We start from the raw sequence: 22083 nt of genomic DNA, 5'->3' as shown, positions 1-22083 counted from the left end.
GGTGCCGGGGCGGTTACTGTCAACTTTTTCTCCCTGGCTACAGGTTGTGTACGCATGTGCAACAATCAACATTTCTCGCCCTGCCTTGATCATAGACTGCACTATTATAGTGACGAACTTTCCTTCAGAGAAAGCCAGCATTCTTTGCCAATGGTGTAAGTTACTGACCCTAGCCACAGCTGAACTCAAGCATATTCTGTTCGTTACAAATACCCACTTATTTTTTTTAACGCATCCTCCAACTTAGAGCCATAACTTAGAAACTTTAGTAAGCATTCCGCTGATACGTGCAAGTGATGCGTGCATGTCCAAAAATGTTAAAACTGTGACGTCTGATATATGTTTTCAAAACAACTAAGAATAAAAATCGATGTGAAACCTAAACATATGGTTGCATTCGATAGCAGTATGTTCGTGTACCTAGATTTGTATGACAGTAAAGACAAATAAATGCTTTTTGCGTGCACAATGGCTGTTATTTAATTTTTTGTTGACGACTTGGGAAAGTAATCATCTTGTTTGGTAGTTACTCCCGTGACTTCAAGCAGGATTTCAAGTTTATGGTGGATGTGGTGAGCAGGTGGCTAACTCTTAACCTTGACATTTGGGCTAATCCGGGTTCATGTGTGTGCAGTGGAAGCTCCGTTGTCGACGAACGGGTGAACGCATTGGCGTTAAGTTTGTGCCGCTAGAAAACTGGGGGTGGGGTGCAATGGGGGAAAGCGGGGTGGGGGTGACTTGCCCGGCCACGTAAATTTAAAAAGCGGGGCCCAAGTGCACTATATGACTTTTACTGTGCGTGAAGTTCGTGATATTGATGTACACCTGTAAGATGTAGGCCTATTCAGAGTGGCATATCTGTTGCTTTTTAAAACTGTTTTCCTATTTTAGTGAATTTACTTTAGTTGTTGGAAGTCATGAAGAGCTCTTCAAAATCCACTTTAAATTTCTGCTCACCACAATAGCCCCCCCCCCTTCAAAAAGTGTTGGATATAACAACCCCCCCCCCGATATAATGTTTATTCTTTGGGAGAGTTTAACAGGACTGTTAAAAGTGTCGATGTCTCTTCTTAGGGCAGAACAATAAAGGCAAGTTAATCAGTACAGCTAATAATAATGATTCACAATTGTGCGCCTCTAAGCAACGCACTGGCCAATCACAATGCCCGAAATCATTTGTCGACCCTTTCCAAACGCACATTGAATCGACAGATACAGATTTCGTGCATTGTGATTACTAGCTAACGCGTTGCAAACTCTTGGACCGTGGCATAGCCACGGGGGGGGGACTTCCCACAAATTCCCGGTGCCCCCAGGTGGCCCCAGTGAAAAACAAACGGATGAATGGGTAATAAACAAAACTAACTAAACCTTGTCCACCCCCCCCAAAAAAACACACAAACCACTGAAAGCTGGTGCCCCCATAGGATACCCGGCCCCCTTTGTGCCCCCTCGTGAAATTCTAGCTTCGCCACTGCTCTTAAACGCACACTTTCGTGAATCGCCCGTATTGTCAATTTACTTCTGAAAGTGCCATCCAACTTGTTGAGATTCTAAAATGTTTTTCTTGGGATGACGACATAATAAAGGCAAGATGTTGACATCCTGAGATAATTTATCATGAGATGACAATATCAAAAAAGTTGGATGATGACATCCTCAGATAATGACGATAATCATTAACTCAGGATGTCATTATCCCGAAATATCCACCAAGTGTGATGTCTACTTACTTAACAACTTGTAACAGAAGGTGAGACATCATCTAAGTAATATCATGTAAGGCAACAGGACAATGCTTTGAAAACACTACCATCTCAGGCCACGTGTTTTCACGGTGGATTGTCAAGGCACCCATTGACAAATGTCATCATATCACTTTCACGATGTCATCATCCGAAGATATATTAACTCAGGATGCCGTCGTCCAACCTTTAGGATATCGTCATCCCATGATAAATTATCGCGGGATGTTGTCATTTCCATGACAGGATGTCTTCGTCCTGCGATAAAACATCTCATGGTGTCGTCATATCGCTCGTAATATGTCATCATCCTGAGATTAAATATGTCAGGATCTCAACAAGTAGGATGGCACTTTCAGAGCTCCGTAGCATTCTTTTCTATGCGGCTTCAACAAGTTCCAGTGGCGTGACTAGGGTGCTACAGCTGAGGGGGCACTTAGGGGTGCACTTTTTTTTTTCAGGGGGCACTGAAAATAAATAATATATATTTTTGTCCATTTCAAAATTTCAAATGGGGTCACGGGGGGCGTGCCCCCCCCCCGTTGTTACGCCACTGACAAGTTCAGACATAATAGAAATGAAAATGTGAAGTGGGCATAATGACATGATCCACCAAACAGGAAGGGTAATATTTCACCATGATGCTTGGGTAGATAGATAAAACAGCGATTATTCGTATGATTTCCTGGGTGAACAACCCCGCGGTTGTGGTTTGGTTTTGCTGTGTAGGCCAAGCAATTCCCAGTAACTCGGATTCACCTTACTTGTCGAGGGCGTGGAAGCCACGGCTTCGAAGAACCAAGTGGTCTGGGGAAAATCCTTCAACTGAAGTATGTAGGTCAAACATAATATTGTTCAATAACAAGCCTTTAGCGCTTGGCATAGAGCCAGAAATTGGCGAAGAAGAGAATGAAGAACTTGAATGCCCCAGACTGAACTCAAATGCCGTACAAGCACAACACACACAAGGTCACTTGCCGGATGCTTAACATGATGTGCAGCAGGTACCATTGACTATAAATGCCAAGTTGGTTGCGCCTGGGAAAACAGAAAGAGGGGGACTTAGCTGATGCCAGACAGACGATATCTTCATTTGCTTGTGGAACTGCAAGCACACACTGAGCGGGTTCATTGTGCCTGGTCGAGTAGCACAAACACTTACTGCAAGCCGACGGACGCATCGCACTTTCTGCATTTCAAGAGAAAATATCTTTGGCGGAAACGTTAATGTTGCTTTAACTTTACGATTACTAGTCTGTAAACTGAACACAGCCCCGCTATGTTTAAGCTCGGCTGTCTGGTACTCGGCGTCGTGGTTATGACGTTACAGCGTTCAGAGTAAGCACTCAATTTGTTCGTCGATTAGGCCTAAAAAGTGTTGTTTTTCTTTGCGCCACTGGAAAATTAAAAAACGACAGAACCTCAAACGCATCAAGTTTTCTGGGACCCCCGATAACTGCCGTGCAACAAAAAACTACGCATTCGTTGGGGGAAATCGAGCATCTGAAAGTTATTTGTTGTTGACAATGCCTTATATAAATTTTAAAGAGATATGTTTGTCCATTTTCACTCCTGTTTGTTCTGCTTAATTAGAAAGCCGCTACATGCCCTGTTAATTTTAATAGGCAAACTTCTTGCCGTTAAATGATTGAAGTTTTACAGTTACACGTTCAGAAAGTTCGCGAAGTTTATATTTCTTTATAGGTATGTTGCAAACTTACAATAATTGCTGGCTGCGAGTGATGCATTAAAGTTTCTATCTTCCCAAAGGGCTGCCGTTTGTAGTTACTCGTGCCCCCAGCGCTATACAACAAAGTGTGGATTTCTGAACTTGAAACGCTGTACAAGATACAGGTAAGTCCTCTTGCTCCTCCACTCGTTCATCTCACGCTGTACTATGCATAGACTTTGTTCAAGTCGATAATTTGTTCGGGTTTGTTCTCTACGCGCGCGTGTCATGATTCATGCAGCCGTCACGGTGTCTCCTTCCATGCCGTTGCGTGGAATCTTTGGCCACAACTTAATGGTGTAAATTTGAAAACTGTGGATCGTCAGGTTTGCAATGTACATGTAGGCCTACATTTCACCACAAAACGTTCATCATCTGGAGCGATTTGTGCTCAAGCTCTTCATAATAATCCCTTGGCCTCAGGGCAATTTGTTCCGGTAAATTGACCGTTCGAGCTTCATTTACATATATGTACTGTATGCTTAGCCCCGCTGAGTGCGCCACGAACTCTCCTTACCGCTCCATTCCTCCCAAGGATGGAACGGTAGCGAGAGTCCGTGCCACACCAGTGGGGCTAATGTATGCTTTGATCACTTTCATGTAAATTGGTATATAAACATGAGTGCTCGTCACTAGGCCTTCAATGAATGATTAGAAAGTCACTAAGATAGAGCATGGACTCCGAGGTAGGAAATGGTCACAGTGACTGCTGTGTTCTAAAAAGTTATTTCTGATCAGGGTTCCGATACTGTGACCCCTAGTTAGGGTACACCTGATATTTTAGGCATTCCTGCTGTCGTCATGATAGCAACTCTTTTCGACACGTTATGGATACCGAACTTGAATTTAAGCCTATAAAATCTTGAGCACAATTGTGCTCAATATATCTTCATGTACAAATTCTATTGTAACCTCCTCCCTTCCACTTTTGCCTCTTACTTTAGATCTATTGAAACTGTTCACAGCTATTCTACTAGATCCCGGTGTAATCTTTATATTCCTTTCACTCGTACCTCTTATTCAATGCACACACTTCGCTTTCATGGAGCCCGACTTTGGAACACCATCGACAATCAAATTAAAGGTCAATCTTCTGTGGGTTATTTCAAAACTTCGTATAAAAGAGCCCTCCTATCCCATTACACGGCACAGGTTGCTCTTTAATTGTCTTATTTGTATTTATTTTATTATGTTACTTCGTGGATTATCATTGCCTTCTTTGGATTTCAAATTAGCTATTAATTATTTAATAGCTAATTATTGTTTGGTCTTGTCTTTTGCCTTGTCTGTTCGTCATCTGTCTTGTTTCTGTCCTGTCTGCCATGTCTGTCTTGTTCCTGTCCTGTCTTCCATGTCTATCTTGTTTTGTCCTGTCTGCCATGTCTGTCTTGTTTTTGTTCAGTCTGTCATGTCTGTCCAAAGGCTGTTCCCCATAAGCCCTGGCTTCCCTGAACAGCCTCCATACTCATTAATTCCGTGATGCTTCTGGTATTGTTTTCTCTTTTGTAAGTTGTTTTTTTCATTACTCTGATTTCTGTGACTAATGTTTTTATTAATCAGTCATGTACAGTGTTATACAATGATATTACGGATTTCATGACTTTCCTGTACTTTATCTTGCTCCCGTAAGAGTATGGAAATAAATGTGAATTGAATTGAATGTTTTTCCTGTTTAATCGTGTGCAGGGACGGAACCTGCTACAGGTGTTGCAGCGGCTGGACTGGAAGTGTCTCATCAAATTGCAATACCCGTAAGTTGACTCATTCATTCTTCCATAATTATGGTCAGGACCTGATGGTTGGCCAGATAAGGAAGGAAATGGACTACTGTAGTCCTTTCTTTATGATCCTTTCTTTAATTTTTACGAATCGTAATAAACCTAAGAATGCACTATACAGCACAACTGGAAGCTCATGTAAAATCTCATCAACACCTATTTTTGTGAAATTTTAGGAGTATACTCATGTCATGATATCCCATGATGCCGATGGATTCTAGGGTGGAAGGAAGGGCCAAACCCCTCCCAGAAGCGCAGAACATAAAACAGAATTAAAGAAATGATTCTCTAGTTTAACAGGTGTCAAACTGCTAAAAATGTGTGAAAAGTGACAAAAGTTGTGTATAGCCCTCTTATCTCAGAGAGACTGCAGAGGCCATAAACAGTAACACCAAGAAAAATCCCGAACCATTTGGCCTCTCAAAAAACAATTGTGCATCCCTTGAAAAGGATCTCGGATACCCTATAAAATGTGTTGGGTCTGTGCTTTTATTGTGCAAGAAAATTGTTGGGCACCTCCTATTTCTAAATCTAGTCCATTCTGAAACCAGGATTTCATTATCTTAGTGGTAGGGAAGATGGCATCATCATGCTGTGCAGATCAGTCACCGAGTACTGCAGATGCATGGCCATTCATGTAGTTGTCAGCCGGATTATCAATGCGTATATACACAGCGTTTGGTCATTCGCTCACGTCTACTTTGGAACTTTTTTTTTCAATTAGAATTTGCAGGATGTTGCATAATTGATCGAACTTACCGCATGAAGACATCGATCATTCCGCCATCGGAGATATTGTTTCTAATTCACTGTTGTGAAAGATTGTTTGAATTGAGGAAAGTTAATCACGTGTGCATGTGTTCCTGTTTAACGTGAGTTGTGTTCATGGGCTACCTGTTCATGTCTGGGTGATTTTGGAGTAGACTTATGTTTACTGAAGACGTCACGATTTGTTTACACAAAAGCTTTCCTCGGGGCATCCTTGACAATGATCCTATAAGTAGCATATTGCATATGTTTAGAACAAAATTTGACATCATCAATTCATCTAGGCTTATTCTATGAGCTGTCGAAATTATCCCTAATGTGGCCATCTCCTGGCCCAGCTATGAACTACTGCAAACCATCCGCAAGTGCAATTTTAAGCAGAAGTTTGGTGACCTGCTGTCCATTTCAGCCTACATAGTCGGCACTGTTTAAGATGTGAAAATTGACGAAACTAGCAGTTATGCACTGGGAAAATGCTACCTTTTTTACCTTGCAAAGGTAACAGGAAATATCCTAGTAATAGAAAACCTGGAAAGAGTTATGGACAACACTTCTGTGCTCAAACCTGTGAGACTTGTGTAAAAAACCTAGTTGTTTTCTAAGTAAATCCTACGGACGGTTCTTTGCTACATTTCACTTTTTAGGGCGTGTTATCACTTTCTGATGGCTAATAATACATTTTAAGGGAAAATGGTTTTGCCCGTATATGGAACTCTTTCTTAACACCTTGCCTTCCAAGTTTGCCTTGACGTGAACCTCTGTATTTACATCCTGATCAATATTGGATGCATGTGTACATGTGTATACCCGTCCCCCAGAAACAAATTACTAAAAAAAAACAGTTGACAACTAATGCAAGGAAGGTGATTTGTTTCACTATTATTGATTCCTTCCAGAGATGTGTAAAAAGCTCCAAAGTATATATCATCACCCAGTTTTAAAGGCCAGATTGTTTGGTCCCTAAAGCAAATTTTCACCCTTCCCCAAAAAGGCTCTTCCCACAATTTTTACCGAAGTCTCGGGTATGCACATGTGTGCTTCTTTCTGATTTTAAATGTGGTTTTGTTGTAGCCATTTGTTTTGGTGTCACCACTTGCCCCAATGGCGGGTCTTGCACAAGACCTGACTACTGTGCCCACTGTAATCGAGGCTACTACTCTCCAAGATGCAATCGTAAGTATGAAGATTTGGATTAATTCCTGTCACTGCCATAGCTTTTTGTCGCTAGAACCTTTTTGATTGAGGGCTCTTAGAACACTGCTTTTGATACGACTGATTTATCCATTCTTAGAATTGTGCTGAATATCCAAATATTCAAATGTTTGATTGAATTTAAGGTTTAATATCCAATTAGTCATGTATTCAAGTTGACTCGGCCCTATCCTCTCTGGCTATTAAACCACTCCTCGTTTACCAAAGTTTAGTAAGTATAACCGCGACTATTCAGATTTTCAGTCAATAATTCTGAATGATTTATCCAACATTTGAATATGTATTTTATAGGATGAAAATCATGGATATAAACAGGGAAAATTATAAAGTTGAAATATCATATATTTCACGCTGTTAAGAGTAACTTCATAAGTTCATACAAGTTCAACGCATAGGCCCTACAGCCGAGACGAAAGAGGACTTTTCATTCAAGGTTTCCCTTTTTCTCTGTGTAAAATCTTGTTTGGTTTCTGCTTTTGTTGGAAATTAACCGAATATATGAAAATTCAATTGAATAGCAGGTTTATGTTCAAATACTCAATTATTCAAATTGACATTTGCTTATGAGATAGGCTGACTCACTTTGGAAGTGATTGATGTAGATTACAAGAATGGATCTATGGGGGCCATTGCCCTGCCCTAAAAAACCGCCTATTTTTTTTTTTTTGAGGGGGGATAAAGTCATTTATTTTATTTCAATTCTGGTGAAAAGCTTGTAAAAATACCTAAAGTATCCTTCTGCCTTAGAAAGGCAATAAAAAGTTACAAACAAATATTGTCCCCCCCCCCAAACACCCTCCAAGAATTTGGCTTTGGATCTATTTGTGGATTTTGTGTGGTGTATTCGTTATTTTACAGAATGCTCACCCATTGCACACTGTGTTGAGGTTTTCTGCAGCAGTTCCTCGAACCAGAAATGCGACCGATGTGACGGTGAATTCGGCTCTGCTCTGGGATCAGCCTACAGGAAGACTGATGATATGAGGCGATGCATTAGTAAGTGTATAGCTTGAGACACTGCAGCAGAATGATTTTCGAAGTGGTAGGACCAGTTGTTAGACCATCAGGCATCAGCCATTTAGGGCTCCCTCTCCCTACCCAATTATAGGACCTGCAAAATGTGGGAGGCGGGGCAGGCTAAACCCCCAGTTGAAAAAGTGGGGGGAGTGGCCACTCTCCTCACTGCACCCCCTCCCAGCTTATTCATATCATACATTCCAACAAAATTCAGTTGAGCACTGGTAGTTACTCGTCAAAGTTTGCATAAACTTTAGTGTGCACGTAGTGTGTTCCCATTTAATTAAAGGGACGTGCTAAAACGTGCCATCTTTTTGTCCTGAATGGAGGGGATGAATTTTACTGCCGTCAGTCCACAGGTATTCTTTTCTTCATTTTTTTTTGTTCAGAGCAGTGTTCCTGGAGGAGTGACAGCAATGCCTGCTACCCGGGATCCTGCACAGACTACCGATGCTCATGCAAAAGCGGATTCTCGGGAAGAGACTGCAGAACAAGTGAGTCCAATATTTTTGGAAGAAGAGTGAACCTTCACTTGAGAGACAGACACTCTCCAAGATGGAACTACAAGCCTTACTTCAAACTCCTACACTTCTCTCTCATAAAATACGGAGACCTCTGTCCATGACCCGTGCAGTGTTTGAAGAATTGCAGCTTTTCAGTTGTGTCTGGCAAAAAGAATTCAGAGATGTGAAGTATTAATTAGGGTACACAATTTGAAATATCTTTTTAATCAGCCAACGCATGATTCGGAAGAAAATATTCCAAGAGTTTAGTGCAGAAAAGTAATCCACATGAAGACATGTACACCCCGTCAGAAGTTTTATTAAACTTGTTTCTTGTTGAACCAAAAATAGATTGCTTTAATTCACTTTCTGTTACTTCGTGATAGTGAGGCATTCACCAACCCTCTCAGAGCACCGTGCCACCCTGATCGTGGGCACGACTACTCTAGAATCGCCCACAGTCCAGGGGAGCACAGCCACCGTCTACTCTAATGTACAGAACTTCAGAAACCTCAGGGTCAACTGGGTAAGCTCCTACCAACCTACTGGACTGCCGAGCCCCAGCGCCGGTGGACATCCCTACATTGAAAGCGTTGGACTTGGCATTGTGGGTGCAAGAGTCACAGCTGCTGTGAATCGTGAGTTACTCCCGGAGAAAAATGATTCCAGTCATGTCTAAGGAAGCGTGCGTAAATCAAATCACAGTTCAGTGCTGATATGTACCTTATACTGACTGAATACAATTATCTCCCTCCATTACTATGCTAGGGGGTTCAAGCAGCATTTATTCAGTAGGCTCCCGGTATTGTACAACATCGACAACTGGAAGGTCCTTTAACCGAAACAGACCCAATACAGCCCTGGTGACCTGTGAGGTGACCTTCACTTTAAACCATAACTCTTGGAACCCATCAACAGGAGACGTGTAAGTCCAAGCCCACTTGATGTATTTAAGTTTCTTTCGCCGGTGAGAGTGCACTTCAGCTCAGGGCGGATTGGTCAAAGAGGCATGTAACGCGCGCGTACCACCTGTGCATGGGTGTTGTGCCACCGTAGTTATGGTCTCTAATTCAGCTTGTCGAATTACACTTCTTCATTTACTGAGTTCTTGAAGTTGTCTGTACACTACCATACAGGGCTTGAAAAAACAAAGTCACTAAAATTCTTCTCAGTATTCTGTATCAAAAGAGATGTGAAAATGACCCGCCCTGACAACAGACCTTGACGTTCTTGTTTTATATACCCTCTAAAGGAATCTGTTTGTGGGTTGCTGTCTTCATTGAAATGGCCAAAACTAAATAAAAAAGGAAAGTTATTGTGCACGTCTTCAATGCAAGGACGAGGGGTGATCCAAGGTTTTCCGGGGGGGTTAATGTCTCATTTTTGTGGACAAACGGAAACGATGATGAAACATTGCACATGACTTGCATTGTTTACAGTGGTATTGGTGAACTTGCTTTTTTAAATAGTCATTTTTTAACTTCCTGTTCCTTTTTTTTTGTTTCAGAGCGGGGGAAGGGTTGTTTTTTACCCCCAAGCCCCTCCCCCGTTATCCGTGCCCGGGGAGGTACTGTAGCGAAACATTACAAAGAAAGATTTGTATGTGACACACCAAGAAAAACCTCAGCAATAAGCTCAGAGGTACTTTGACTGGAGAGGGTGAAATGCAGTCATAGTGCACTTCTGATCACAGTGGCTAAGCTGTGTGTGGCGAGCATGTGTCTCCTAGCAGAAAGCAGGAGTCTGTTGCCCTCTCCTCTTCTCCACAGTTTCTCCATTTGAACTTTGGACAACCCACGTACAAGCCATGTGGCTTTCAGTGCCCCCTTCAAAAAATTTGGAGCATCCCCTGTGGTGCCCTGTCAGAATATTTACACTGGTACTGCATCTGGTCAGGCCTCATCAAGTTTGATAGCTATGAGCGCAAGGCAGCAAATTGTCTTTCCAACAATTGTACTCTGAGCAATGAGACTTCTATACTCATTGATGTATCTCTTAAGAGGAATGAGTGTATTTCACAATCTTTTACATTCTACCTGTTGAATTGCAGACTGAGGATTGATGTGTCTGCAACAAACGGCGGGTACCTGAAGCTTTTCAACAGGGACTTGTCCAATCGCATCAACACACGCTACTACAGCGGCCGAACAAGCTCCGCCTACTCAACTTTCACCTTTGACTTTGTGGAGCCCTACCACTGCGTCAGTGCCGCCGGAGGATGCAGAACAACCATGCTGAGTGCAGGAAATGATGTAACCACACAGGTGAGATTGTTTAACTGACTATTCAGAGATGGCGCTTTTCCGGTTTTTATCGGGATTTCCAGGTTCTTTAAACAGACCTTTGAAGTTCTTTGCTTCCCTTTTTCCCTTCTGGGTCAAAAAATATGGCCTGAAAAGAAAAAGACAAATGGGAATGCGTTTATTTTCATTTCTGCGCATCTCGATTTCAGTGCCGGTCGCGCACTGCATGCACATGTGCTGCTTTTAGTCTATAGCCTTGAAAACAAGGCTGCCAACCTTGCATGAGATGCAGCATGACGCACTGCCTGCGCTGGCATGACTTCTGGAGCGACCAGAGTTTCAGCTGTGCCAAATACTGCACTGTGCACCATATGTGGGTGGTTAGCGTACTGAGCCATTTTATCTAACAGCCTTGAATTCAAGACTATTAAGTCAGTCAGGGGTTTCCAATTGCAGTGATTGTATGAATAGGAATATTGTACACAAGAAGCAAGCGCATCATCGTGCACTTGTGTTTTGCTGGATGAGCCGTCGATCAATGTCTGCCCCGTAATTTCGAATGGTTTGGAAGCACAAAAATCTCATATGTCATGCTACAGATTTCATCAAAATAATGAAACACTGAAAAGTTCAGAAAGAGCAGGCAACTTAAAACTTGAGCCTCCAAATCAAAAGGGGAAAATTAGTGGAATCAGACAATGTTTTGAGAAAAGAGAACACTGGTTGTTATTTGCTCCATTCTCTATGCTCCATGGTGCATTTCACTGCTATTTGGTACGATTAATAAAGTTCTGGGTTTTTTTTAGAGCAGACCCTGTGGCATATCTGCTATTGAACTGTGGTTGTATGTGTGTTTATGTTTGCAAGAAGAGGACAATGTTGTGTACTCATTACTTTCCCATCAAGTCGTAGCACAAACTGTCAAGAATTACCTTTCTGCCATCTTGAAATACATGCCACCACATCATATAAATATGTATCTTCTGGTCGAGAGCATACATAATTTTGCTCTCCCACAGGTCATATATGCTCCTGTCACATGTTCAGGAGTGTGCTCATGGTAATGCGAGTTAAGTCTTGAATACTGCCTTGTTATTTTTCAGCAGATGGCCTGGGCCTGTTTCGGACTGTAGTTGATGTCAAATACAGGTCATAGAGGCAGTAGAACAAAGATGTTTGCAATGATGGCGACCGAATAATGGCATATTTATACATATAGCAACTGAAACACAGTGTGTACACCTGTGTTCAAGGGCTTTATTAGGCGCAGGAATCTCTGAGCACTCGTGACCATTTTCTGTTGAAATGGTTCTAACAGGTGCACCATGCACAATGAAGTTGACTTATTCCTAGCATCCTCTCTCCTCTTTGTCAATGCCAGGTGCTTATTATGTCAGAGAGGATAGCGCCTTAGACATTTGTTAACAGTTCTTGCTCTCCTTGAATATTAGAGAAAATTAAGGCCGAAAAGAAAGTTTTTTATCCTTTCTACATCCAGTTTCCCCGTAGCATTTTGTCTTATTTTTGGGGTTTTTTTTTTGGAAAAGCTGCAATATATTTTTAACGTTTTATTCTGTTCTTATAAAGATCTATTGCAGTTAATGCAAGTTTAACACCTCTTGAATGGTGCAAACTCCTACACATGTAGCTGGTCAAATGTCATGAAAATCCATCCTCCATTTGGAATAATCTGCCACCTGTGAAAAAAGGCCACCACCTCTCCGGTTTTAACAAGGAAGACGAGAAACTGTGTTTTTCATCTTGTTTTCACTTTGCCTAACAATACGAGTGGTTTCCTTTTTATGCGCAATGATCGGCCGTGTGTGGGCTCTCCAATTTTGCAATTCATCTCACAGGGAGCAATAACCATCACATGGCAAGGCTGGGCCGACGATTTGGCTGGTATTAAGGAGTATGACCTGGTAGTGCGACAGCTATCCGGTAGCCATGGCAGCGAGATGACAGAAATCTTTGACAGTCCACCAGTATATTCTGGAGTGACCAGCTCATCAGGCCAGAGAATCACTTTACCCCATGTTGGTAGGTTGCAAAGGCCATAGTATGTATTCTGTGGTGGGTTGCAGAGGCCATAGTATGTATTCTGTGGTTGGTTGCAGAGGCCATTGTATGTATTCTGTGGTAGGTTGCAGAGACCATAGTATGTATTCTGCGGTAGGTTACAGAGGCCGTAGTACGTGTATGTAAAGTCCAGGGTAGGTTGCAAAGGCAATAGTATGTATTCTGTGCAGGAGTTACTTTATGCCAGCCCTTACTTTATTAAAATTGGTTTAGAGGGGTTTTATTAAAAAGAGTTTGGTTGTGCTCAATTTTCCAAGGTCAGAACAAGTCCAAATCCCATTCTGGTCATTTTCTGTCGATCATCTTTTTCAAGTCTGTAACCCATCTAGCGAGTTTCCCCGCATGATTAATTTACAATATTTTCTGTTTAGTGAATAGACTCAAGTTTTTCCATCAAGGATCTATGGTAAGTTCCCCACACAATGTGTGGGGAACTTACCGAAGATCCTAATTTCTGTGGTTGAATAAGGGTCTTGCTTCTTTCTTTTCCACCTGTTTTCTAGGTGTGTACTCCGTCATCCTCTCTGTCGTTGACAACGCCGGCAACTTCAGACTCAGCAGGCGTTTCGTGTTCTATGACAATGATCAAAGTGATGTCACCATTCAGACCGATTCCCCTCTGCGTGTGACCTCAGCATCTTCAAATACTGACTACCTGTGGCTGACCAGTCTGAACTCTGGCAGGCCAACCTCGGTAGATTTAGTCTGGACAAACCGATTCATTAACGTGCATCATGTAAACCAAGGACTGCTGAAACCAATTGGATCCTATACTGCCGGTCTCATTGACAGTGGTAAATACTTCAATTAGTTTAGTGTATTTAAATTTTTAAATAATTGTTAGCTGTAACACCGGGGAAAAACTAATTGAATGAAAATTACTTTTATTTCTATAGATTATGACCAGAACTTTGGGCAGCGTGGCCGTGCAGCTATCCCTCATGCACTTGGTGTGACAGAGTTTCGCGTCTATTACGACATCGACCACAGCGGCGGCAGGACCACTGTCGCAGTAAGCGATGACAACTCGGACAACTGGAGAAATGAAGGCACGAGCACGCAGGCGACCTATGACCTGAGATTAGTGGACGGCGATTCTGTTCGGTTCTGGGTGGAGGCTAGGGATCTGACCGGTCACTCTGTGAGGGATAGCGTGTTGGTCCATGCCGACTCGTCCCCACCAATTATTGAAGACTTCTGGCTGGTACGGGACGGAGAGGTGAACCTGGCCATTCATAACTCGGAAGATCTGCATGAGATGAGGTAGAAAATCTCTTCGTTGTGCATCTTGGCACGATGACTTCAGTTGTGCTGAAGAAAGTCTTTGCTATACCTTGGTCAAAATGTTTACTGGGATGTCTTGCAAAAATTAGTCCCTTTGTCAGTATAACTATTCTGTGGAGCAAGTCAAAAGGTTGCTAAGTCCATGGCCTGTGGATTTCGTTTCTCTTTCATGTGTAAAGAGCATTTGTGTCCTCAAGCATACTTGAAAAATGGCTGTCCGGATTTTTCAAGTTCAAATCCTGCAGGCAAGCTTCACAGCTCATTTAAATCCTACCTGACGTGTCATTATATGTTGCCCTTGGAATGGAAAAATGGGGCACTGTCAATCATATTCTGCTTTGTTTTCCAACCTGTGCATACCAAACGATGCAGCTGGCAAATATTTAAATCAGTTCTTATCACTTTAAAGGTACAGAAGGTGGAAAACTGAAGCGACTACCCTTTGAAAATAGAAGTCGTATCGGCAATGCAACTGAGAGATTGTAAACTTGTTTATTGTCTTAATGGATCAGATGGAACGTCAAAGAGTTTCCTTTCTTCCCCCACCAGTGTTGCGTTTAGGACATACGACATTCACAGCGGAGTCAGAAGTATCCACTGGCGTCTCTGGGACCCCGTTACAGAGACAGAGTATGAAAGCCAGACAGTTCCAGCCAGGAGAATCGATGCGGTACGTGCGGCGAGACATAATTTGAATGTTAGTTTTTACTCAATTTGAAATCTAGTGCTTCAAAGAATAGCGTTACTGGCTATTCCTTCTTTTTTTCTGTCATCAATTGCAAACGTTATTGCAAACTTTGCTTCTCTGCAGGGAAAACACTTCTGATACACATTGATTTGGGCAGAAAGCAGGAAAGCTGAGTTGGACAATGCAGAGGACAACTCCTGCACACTTTCCTTCTTCGACCTTTCCTTGGACCATTGCTTGTGCTAAACTTCAATCAGATCAAGTTCCATTGCATTGCAACATCACACATATTTTGGCTTTTTCAGGATTTGGATTGTGATCCCGCCAGCTGTTTGTGCATCCCAGCAGGGGACTGTTATGCTGCAGACTACGTTTTTAATCCAACTTCCGACATTGGCGCCCACGACACTGATTACTCCATCACCCTGACGGTTACCAACCATGTGGGACTGGTAACAAGCGCGACAATCCGGGTACGTACATAACATGTTATGCAAACCAGAGATCAGACCAAAAACTGACTTCGAGTCAGGTCCGAGTTTTGCTACATTTTCAATCAAGTTGCGTCAGTGTTGGTTCTGGATTTGAAATTTTTCTGATTGGGTGAGTTTGGTTAAGCCATCACAGTGAAAACCTGAAATATGTCTCTCTCAAATGATATTGCTAAGTTCCTGCAGATTACTATAAACATCGGGGGTTGGGCATCGGTACATGTCAGTTTCACCCTTGTGTTTGTCAGGTCGTGGGTTGGATTTGAAGTTCGGGAACCCAGATTGATTTTGGGTTAAGTTGCGAGCCCATCATCTTTGATAAGGAATTGCACAAAGAGGTTCATGCAAGTAACTTACAGGTTGGTGGTGTAGTTCTACTTCATATGCAGCCTTTACCATCTCACAGGTGACAGTGGACACATCTGCTCCCCAAGCCGGTGTGGTGTATGATGGGATACTCGGATCCAATGAGGTTGACTTTCAGGAAGGCAATGACCTCTCTGCTCACTGGGGAGGGTTCTTTGACAAGGAAAGTGGCGTCAAGTTTTACCAGTATCTCTTTGACACATCTTGCTGGATGAACGAGACAGCAATTGGAAGAGTCAGAGCCGAGGTAAGTTGTACATGGACCTGGATTTTCCTGGGTAAAGACATGTTGAATGAACTTTTCTATTTCAAATTTTGATGAATGGCCAGTTTGAAGCCTTCAAATTTCAGTAAATATTTTATGTAATTGTTGCTGTAAGTTAATCGTATGTAGCGCTAAGTTTAGCAGTGAGCACAATTCTTTTTGTGTCAGTTATCTTGGGGGTGAGGGGACTATAAATGACTCACATTATTTCATATCACCATTTGTTTAGATGACAAGAACTACTGCCACTAAGGCGAGTTGGACAGCGCCCTCTCCTGGTCGATACTATGTCACCGTCATCGCGTACAACCGAGCCCTAGAGCCGTCAGAGGCAATCTGCTCAGACGGCGTTGTGATCGATATGAGCCCTCCTGAGTTGTCTGAGATCACCATTGGCTACGCTCGGATGTGGCCCGGTCTGGCCAAGGATGCTGAGGGTCGGACGTGGTTTATTGATGAGCACCGCAGGAAGACGGAGCTGATTAATGCATCCAGTGGATGCAGGTAGGGTGCTCCTGAGTCCAAAGATGATGGGCGTTCTTATCAGACTCATTTTGCCGATACTAGGACTTGAGAATGATGTTTGGAAATTGTTGAGCTTGTGTCCTTGAACAAGATACACCACAGTGATTGCCTCTGAGAACATGATTTCTTTTTCTGTTTGTCTGAACTGCCAAGGGAACGTCAAATAATTGCTCACATGTCACTATATCTTGTTCTGTACCAAGTTCCAAGGCTGCTCTGGTAGATGATCTCTCTGCTTATCCTGAGATGGTCGGTACCAACGACTCGTCAGCAATACTCCATGGAGACCTCGATTGCTTGTGGATCCCAGCCGTTCAGGAGAAGTTTTTCCTTCCCGCTGACAGACACGTATGCATTAACTGCTCAGATCATGAAAAATTCAGGTCTAGCTATGTATTTTGAAACTCCAGTATCAGAAGCGTACTACATAGTCTGCTCAATTCATATTCAGCTGAGTCAATTACTGAGGGGTGAGCCACATCCTGATGTCTCGGCTGTGGCTACCATTATTATACCAGTTGCCAGCTAGTGGCTAAACGTATTTCCAATGGACTTGTGTATGTGTTACTGCCAGACCTAGTCAAATAATTCAGACGCAGCATCAGTATGGGATCACTGTGGTAAATTGTTTGATTGGGTTAACATGGAAATGTGATATATTTTGCTTATGTACTGTATACTTCCCAGTGGTTTGTAGGCCTAGTTTGTACATATGGTTCAAAGAAATCCCCAGGGCATGCATTGGCATTGGCATTTTGTGTCGTCAATGACAGGTGAATGTTTCCTGGATGGGAGAGGATCCCGAGAGCTCCATCTACGACTACCAGATTGGGTACACCTTAGATCACAGGCCTGACTTCGTAGCCAGCATCTCAACGTCAGGTCACGACCACTTTCTGATGTACCATCCCGATATCAGCCACGGGTCTGTTGTACGTCTGATTCTGACGGCAGTGAACAAGGCCCAGCTATCAACGACCAAGGTGTGTGCTAAACGCTTAACGTTAATCAAGAAATGAGCATTTAGACTCAACAGCCCATGATTTGGACTACTCTCCGTATTGATGATGCTGACAATATTAATCCACATTGATTTTGTCTTGGTTTATACAGGTGATTGGTCCAATCGTAGTGGACACCACTCCACCCCTGTTTGTTGGGCGTGTCTCAGTCCGTTCAGAGGGGGACTACCTGATTGCTGAGTGGGCAGATAATGCCTATACTGATGAGGAGGATACGAGTCTGAGATATCAAGTTGCTATCGGTGAGTGTGTAAGACCAACTAATAAGATACTTGGGGGCATTTTATATAGCTTAAATACTTCCTGATGGGCCAACTGACTTTCGTATGCAAGAAAAAAATCGGCATGCGCTCCAAAATGGAACAACAGAGGGGGCATTTTCAAATGAAATTGACAGTCTTTTGGTTCCAACTTGCTTCATAATTGCGCAAGTTTATGCGTGTTTGATTCGTGGCGTGCTGGGAACGTGGAGCAAATTTATCCAGGAATGCATGGTCTTCGCTTATCCACCAAACGTGTGCCCGGTTGAAATGTTCGTACCAGACTGTCTTTCTTTCGCCAGCGAGGGTGCTCTTCCGCTCACTGCAGATAGTGGAGATAGATAGAGATTGCTTACGATTGCACGGTTGACATAGACTTGTAAGTTCCCATTTTGGGGGGAATGACATACTTTCTTGTGTCATTGCAGGTAGCAGCCCAGGTGGCACAGAGACCCTTGCTTACAAGACGGAAAAATACTACAGAATTGGTCCGTGTTCATCCCACACATCCTGTGCTGCATTCGCATTGGATGACTTAGACTGGCATCTCCATGGTGACCATGAATATTACGTGTCTGTCAGAGCACAGAATGGTGCTGGATTGACAACAGTGGGGATCTCATCTGTTTATAGACACATCGTGCAGTTGCCATCCCTAGGCGTTGTATTGGACGTTGCTCCGCCAGGAGAAGAAGCGGCTGTGGACTTTGAGGTACTATATGCTGGAAGCAAAGCTGTTCACTGTTAATAACATTTCCTTAACTATTAAAAATTAGTAACTGTGTTTTCTGTAAACTGCTAAATTATCAAAAAATATTCTTAACATTTTAAGGCACGCTCACCAGAGTAAATGTGAATCTCAGACAACATGTTAAGTTTTCACGCAAATTTGCAGACTGTAAACATATTTGGACAGTGGCAGATTTAGCAGCAAATAATTTCAACATCAAAATTCTGTTCCCATTTTTCACTCCCATGAAGCCTAAAATTGCAACGTATCATTCAACTGCAATACTCAAAGTAACCAGATATCTTCCAGTGCTATCATTATTAATAATTTCTGGTAATGAGACCAAGCATTCCTCAAAAGCACCCCAGGCACTGTAGCTTGCAAGCTTAAAGAAACCTCTGGAGAGGAGAATATAAGAATAGGTTACAGTTTTAGAGATGGGAGGGAAATCCCACAGGAGTATTCCGGGTAAAACCCACAGAATTAGGTAGGGACTGATAATCCAACCCACATGTGGACCAGGCGGGGATTTGAACCCAGGGCACAGAGGGGGAAGGCAAGGAAAGAACCACTACGCCAACCTGACTCCCCTATCAAAAGTATCTTGCTATTAAAAACACGGAGAAGTGAGACCATCCAACTAAACTCAACTTGTGCTGACTCGTTTCACTCACACAGGTTGCCCAAGACGTAGACATGCAGACGGACACCACTAGCATCTCAGCTCGGTGGTATGGCTTTGAGCATCCCCATCTTGATATCAGCTACGAGATTGCCGTCGGATCAGAAGGTGGCGACTCAGATATCAGTGGTGGTTACATCGATGTTGGCAATGTAACCTCCTATCATCTGGATGGCCTGAACCTTACTCCGCTCATGGTAAATACAGGAAATGCACAGAAAGTGCAGTGCCCCTAGTTTTATGTACTTTTTATAAAACTTGGACACATACATAGGCTGTTGTTTCACCTGAGAGGGTGGGTGATTTCGTCCCATTTTATTTGTTCACTTGGAGTTGATTATCTTTATTTTCTTTTTCCCCCTTTTTGTTTTGAGCATGCAGAAGCTATACATTGGCTGGCAAAGTTGGGGCATGCTTACCAAAAAAAGGCAATATTGGCACTTTGCCTTTATATTTGTTTTTGGAGTCATTTGATACGTATTCTGCTAGGATCCTTGTTGGAAGCACCCCCCCTGTCCCATATGAGGCTGGTTTCGACCCTACATACTTAATTGAAAAAGCCAAGACTCCCCAAATTCCTTGCCAAAGGACATAGCACTTGTGCCCCTTAAGAAAGAAATTAATACTTCAGTTTTCGGTTTTGCATGTGGGAAAGTGCAGCCTGTTTTACTTTCCTGACGTGATTTGGTTCTTGGCACATATGTACAACCATTTTACTATCACGCTTTTCTAAAACAGACCTATTACGTGACCGTCCGCGCCATTTCTGAAGCTGGCAGTGTCTCCGTTACCTCAGATGGTGTCAAAGTCATTCAAGAGGGTCAGATATTGGAGGGAGCTACGATCAAAGATGGACTTGGCTGTGATGAAGATGGAAGTAAGGCCTATGGTTTTTCGCCATCTTTACAGATTGATTCAGAATTCAGGACATGTCAGTTCATTGAACCTTCCCTCTCCTTTCTCAATCACTGAGAGTTTGTTACCTTGTCTCTCTTTCTTCCAGCTTCTGTTCCTCCAGGCGTGTTTGATCAACTCTGTCAGGATGACATCGCCTACCAGTCCTCTACCTCAGACATCTCAGCTCGTTGGACCATTCCTAAGATGCTGCAGCCCTTTGTGACCAACATCCGCTGGGCGGTGGAACAAGAGATTGAGGCTAACTTGGGTAATCTGATAAACACTTTAGATTTTACTTCAATTATTTTATAGGCGCCTTGGAATAAAATTATTTAAGTAAAACTCTGGAAATAGCACCATTGTATTTCAGTTAACGTCACTTTCCATTTTGTTTCCTACCTTTAATCTCTGTTTTGGAGCTTTTATGGATTCTATGCTAATAAAAATTTGCATATTCGTCAGGGAACCTTTCATGTCATCCAAGGCACTAAACATCAGTATTACGTTGATTTTTGCACCAAGAAAAATGCTGGATTGTTTTTTAAATTTTGCAATCATAAATTTCCTTTTGTATGTCAACTATGCTGTGCAATAAAGTATATAGCAATACACCAGCAAGCAAACTTTCTCAGAAATGCTTTCAGAGTGAAATTCGGGGTTCAAAACTTTTTAACTTGAATAATGAGAGCAGAACAGAATCTTGCCGGATTTACATAACTACAACAGGGCCCTCACTCCTCTGGGAAAGCTTGAACCATTTTTAATGCTTAAAAGAGTGAACTTTAATTGATTTGTGTCCAAAAGGCTTTCAAACAGTTTTCGTACATTACAAAAGAATAGAAAGATGCATTCCAACTGGGTAAAAAAAAATGCCATTTTTCTTTTTTAACCGTAATAGTCCTCAGTCCTCCAACAGGTGAAGGATTGAGGACTGTTAGAGTTAATAAGAGTTAATTAGATTCTCTTCTCCTTAAACAAATCTCAGTAAGAATTAGTCAACTTCTTTATATTTTTCAAGTAATGAAAATAAAGTAACAGTCGTGTTGCCAACAAGCTCCACAAAACTTACAAGTAATTAGGGACCTGAAATGTTGCTCTCAGGCTTACTGGTCGTCTTTCACAAAGGTAGTTGGCCCTTTTAATCACATACCCTCATACCGAACCCTGTAGAGAACCTTTTTCTATCACATACAGGTTATGAGAACCAAACAGTTGTGTGGACCACTTTGCTTGATAATGAAGATCTGGGCATGGCATTCCAACATGTTGGGGCAGGTGTAGGGTTGGTCAGCGGAGCTCACTACAGATCAAAGGTAATGGCTTATTTCTATTTCCATTCAAATTTTGCTTACGGAAGTTAGCCTCACTTTTGCAGCTGAGTATTGATGGAGAGAACTGGTCGGTTAACCGTTGTGGTTTATTTTGCATTTCATTTTGCAGGTTCAGTTTTGCCATGTTAGCATTTGCTTCCAGCCTATCATGACTGATGGATTCTGGGTACTGTCCCAACCTCCTGAGGTCGGTCAGGTCACAGTAAGCAACATTGAGTCGACACAAGGCAGAACAGAGATCAACGTGGCCTTCCAGCCTTTTGCACATGATTACGTCCTTCATCACAACCCTCAGGAACTGATGGATTTCTATGAGTGGAGCATTGCCGAGGACGGCACTGACGGAGCCCTTCTAACTCACTGGACAAGAATCCAGGATTTGGTGATCGTCCAAGAAATGGTACGAGCCATTATTTACTTGTTTTTCCATTAAGCAAGTTAAGAAATTCAAACGGCAGAATATGACTT

General features: G+C 42.5%; 1 protein-coding gene across 1 annotated transcript in view; it reads left to right on the top strand.

Moving 5' to 3' along the window:
* The first annotated feature begins 2745 nt into the window (after positions 1-2745).
* LOC110988105 (uncharacterized) overlaps positions 2746-22083 on the top strand; it is a 36610-nt gene continuing 17272 nt past the window's right edge. The window contains exons 1-25 of the mRNA XM_022251356.2: positions 2746-3083; positions 3516-3599; positions 5161-5225; positions 7092-7193; positions 8091-8228; positions 8639-8743; positions 9139-9390; positions 9521-9677; positions 10803-11016; positions 12852-13035; positions 13578-13868; positions 13971-14337; positions 14908-15028; positions 15352-15519; positions 15944-16150; positions 16398-16672; positions 16897-17041; positions 17467-17676; positions 17807-17957; positions 18404-18687; positions 19384-19584; positions 20126-20264; positions 20391-20552; positions 21479-21597; positions 21725-22015. Coding sequence (XP_022107048.2) covers positions 3025-3083; positions 3516-3599; positions 5161-5225; positions 7092-7193; positions 8091-8228; positions 8639-8743; positions 9139-9390; positions 9521-9677; positions 10803-11016; positions 12852-13035; positions 13578-13868; positions 13971-14337; positions 14908-15028; positions 15352-15519; positions 15944-16150; positions 16398-16672; positions 16897-17041; positions 17467-17676; positions 17807-17957; positions 18404-18687; positions 19384-19584; positions 20126-20264; positions 20391-20552; positions 21479-21597; positions 21725-22015 — 4491 coding nt within the window. The 5' untranslated portion in view covers positions 2746-3024. The remainder of the gene's footprint in view (positions 3084-3515; positions 3600-5160; positions 5226-7091; positions 7194-8090; positions 8229-8638; positions 8744-9138; positions 9391-9520; positions 9678-10802; positions 11017-12851; positions 13036-13577; positions 13869-13970; positions 14338-14907; positions 15029-15351; positions 15520-15943; positions 16151-16397; positions 16673-16896; positions 17042-17466; positions 17677-17806; positions 17958-18403; positions 18688-19383; positions 19585-20125; positions 20265-20390; positions 20553-21478; positions 21598-21724; positions 22016-22083) is intronic.

Source organism: Acanthaster planci, linkage group LG14 (assembly GCF_054643075.1).
Source record: "Acanthaster planci isolate LZ-2023a linkage group LG14, COTS_SCS, whole genome shotgun sequence".
NCBI lineage: Eukaryota > Metazoa > Echinodermata > Asteroidea > Valvatida > Acanthasteridae > Acanthaster > Acanthaster planci.
Note: the sequence above shows the minus strand (reverse complement) of the source record. Positions and strands in the feature narration are given on the sequence as shown.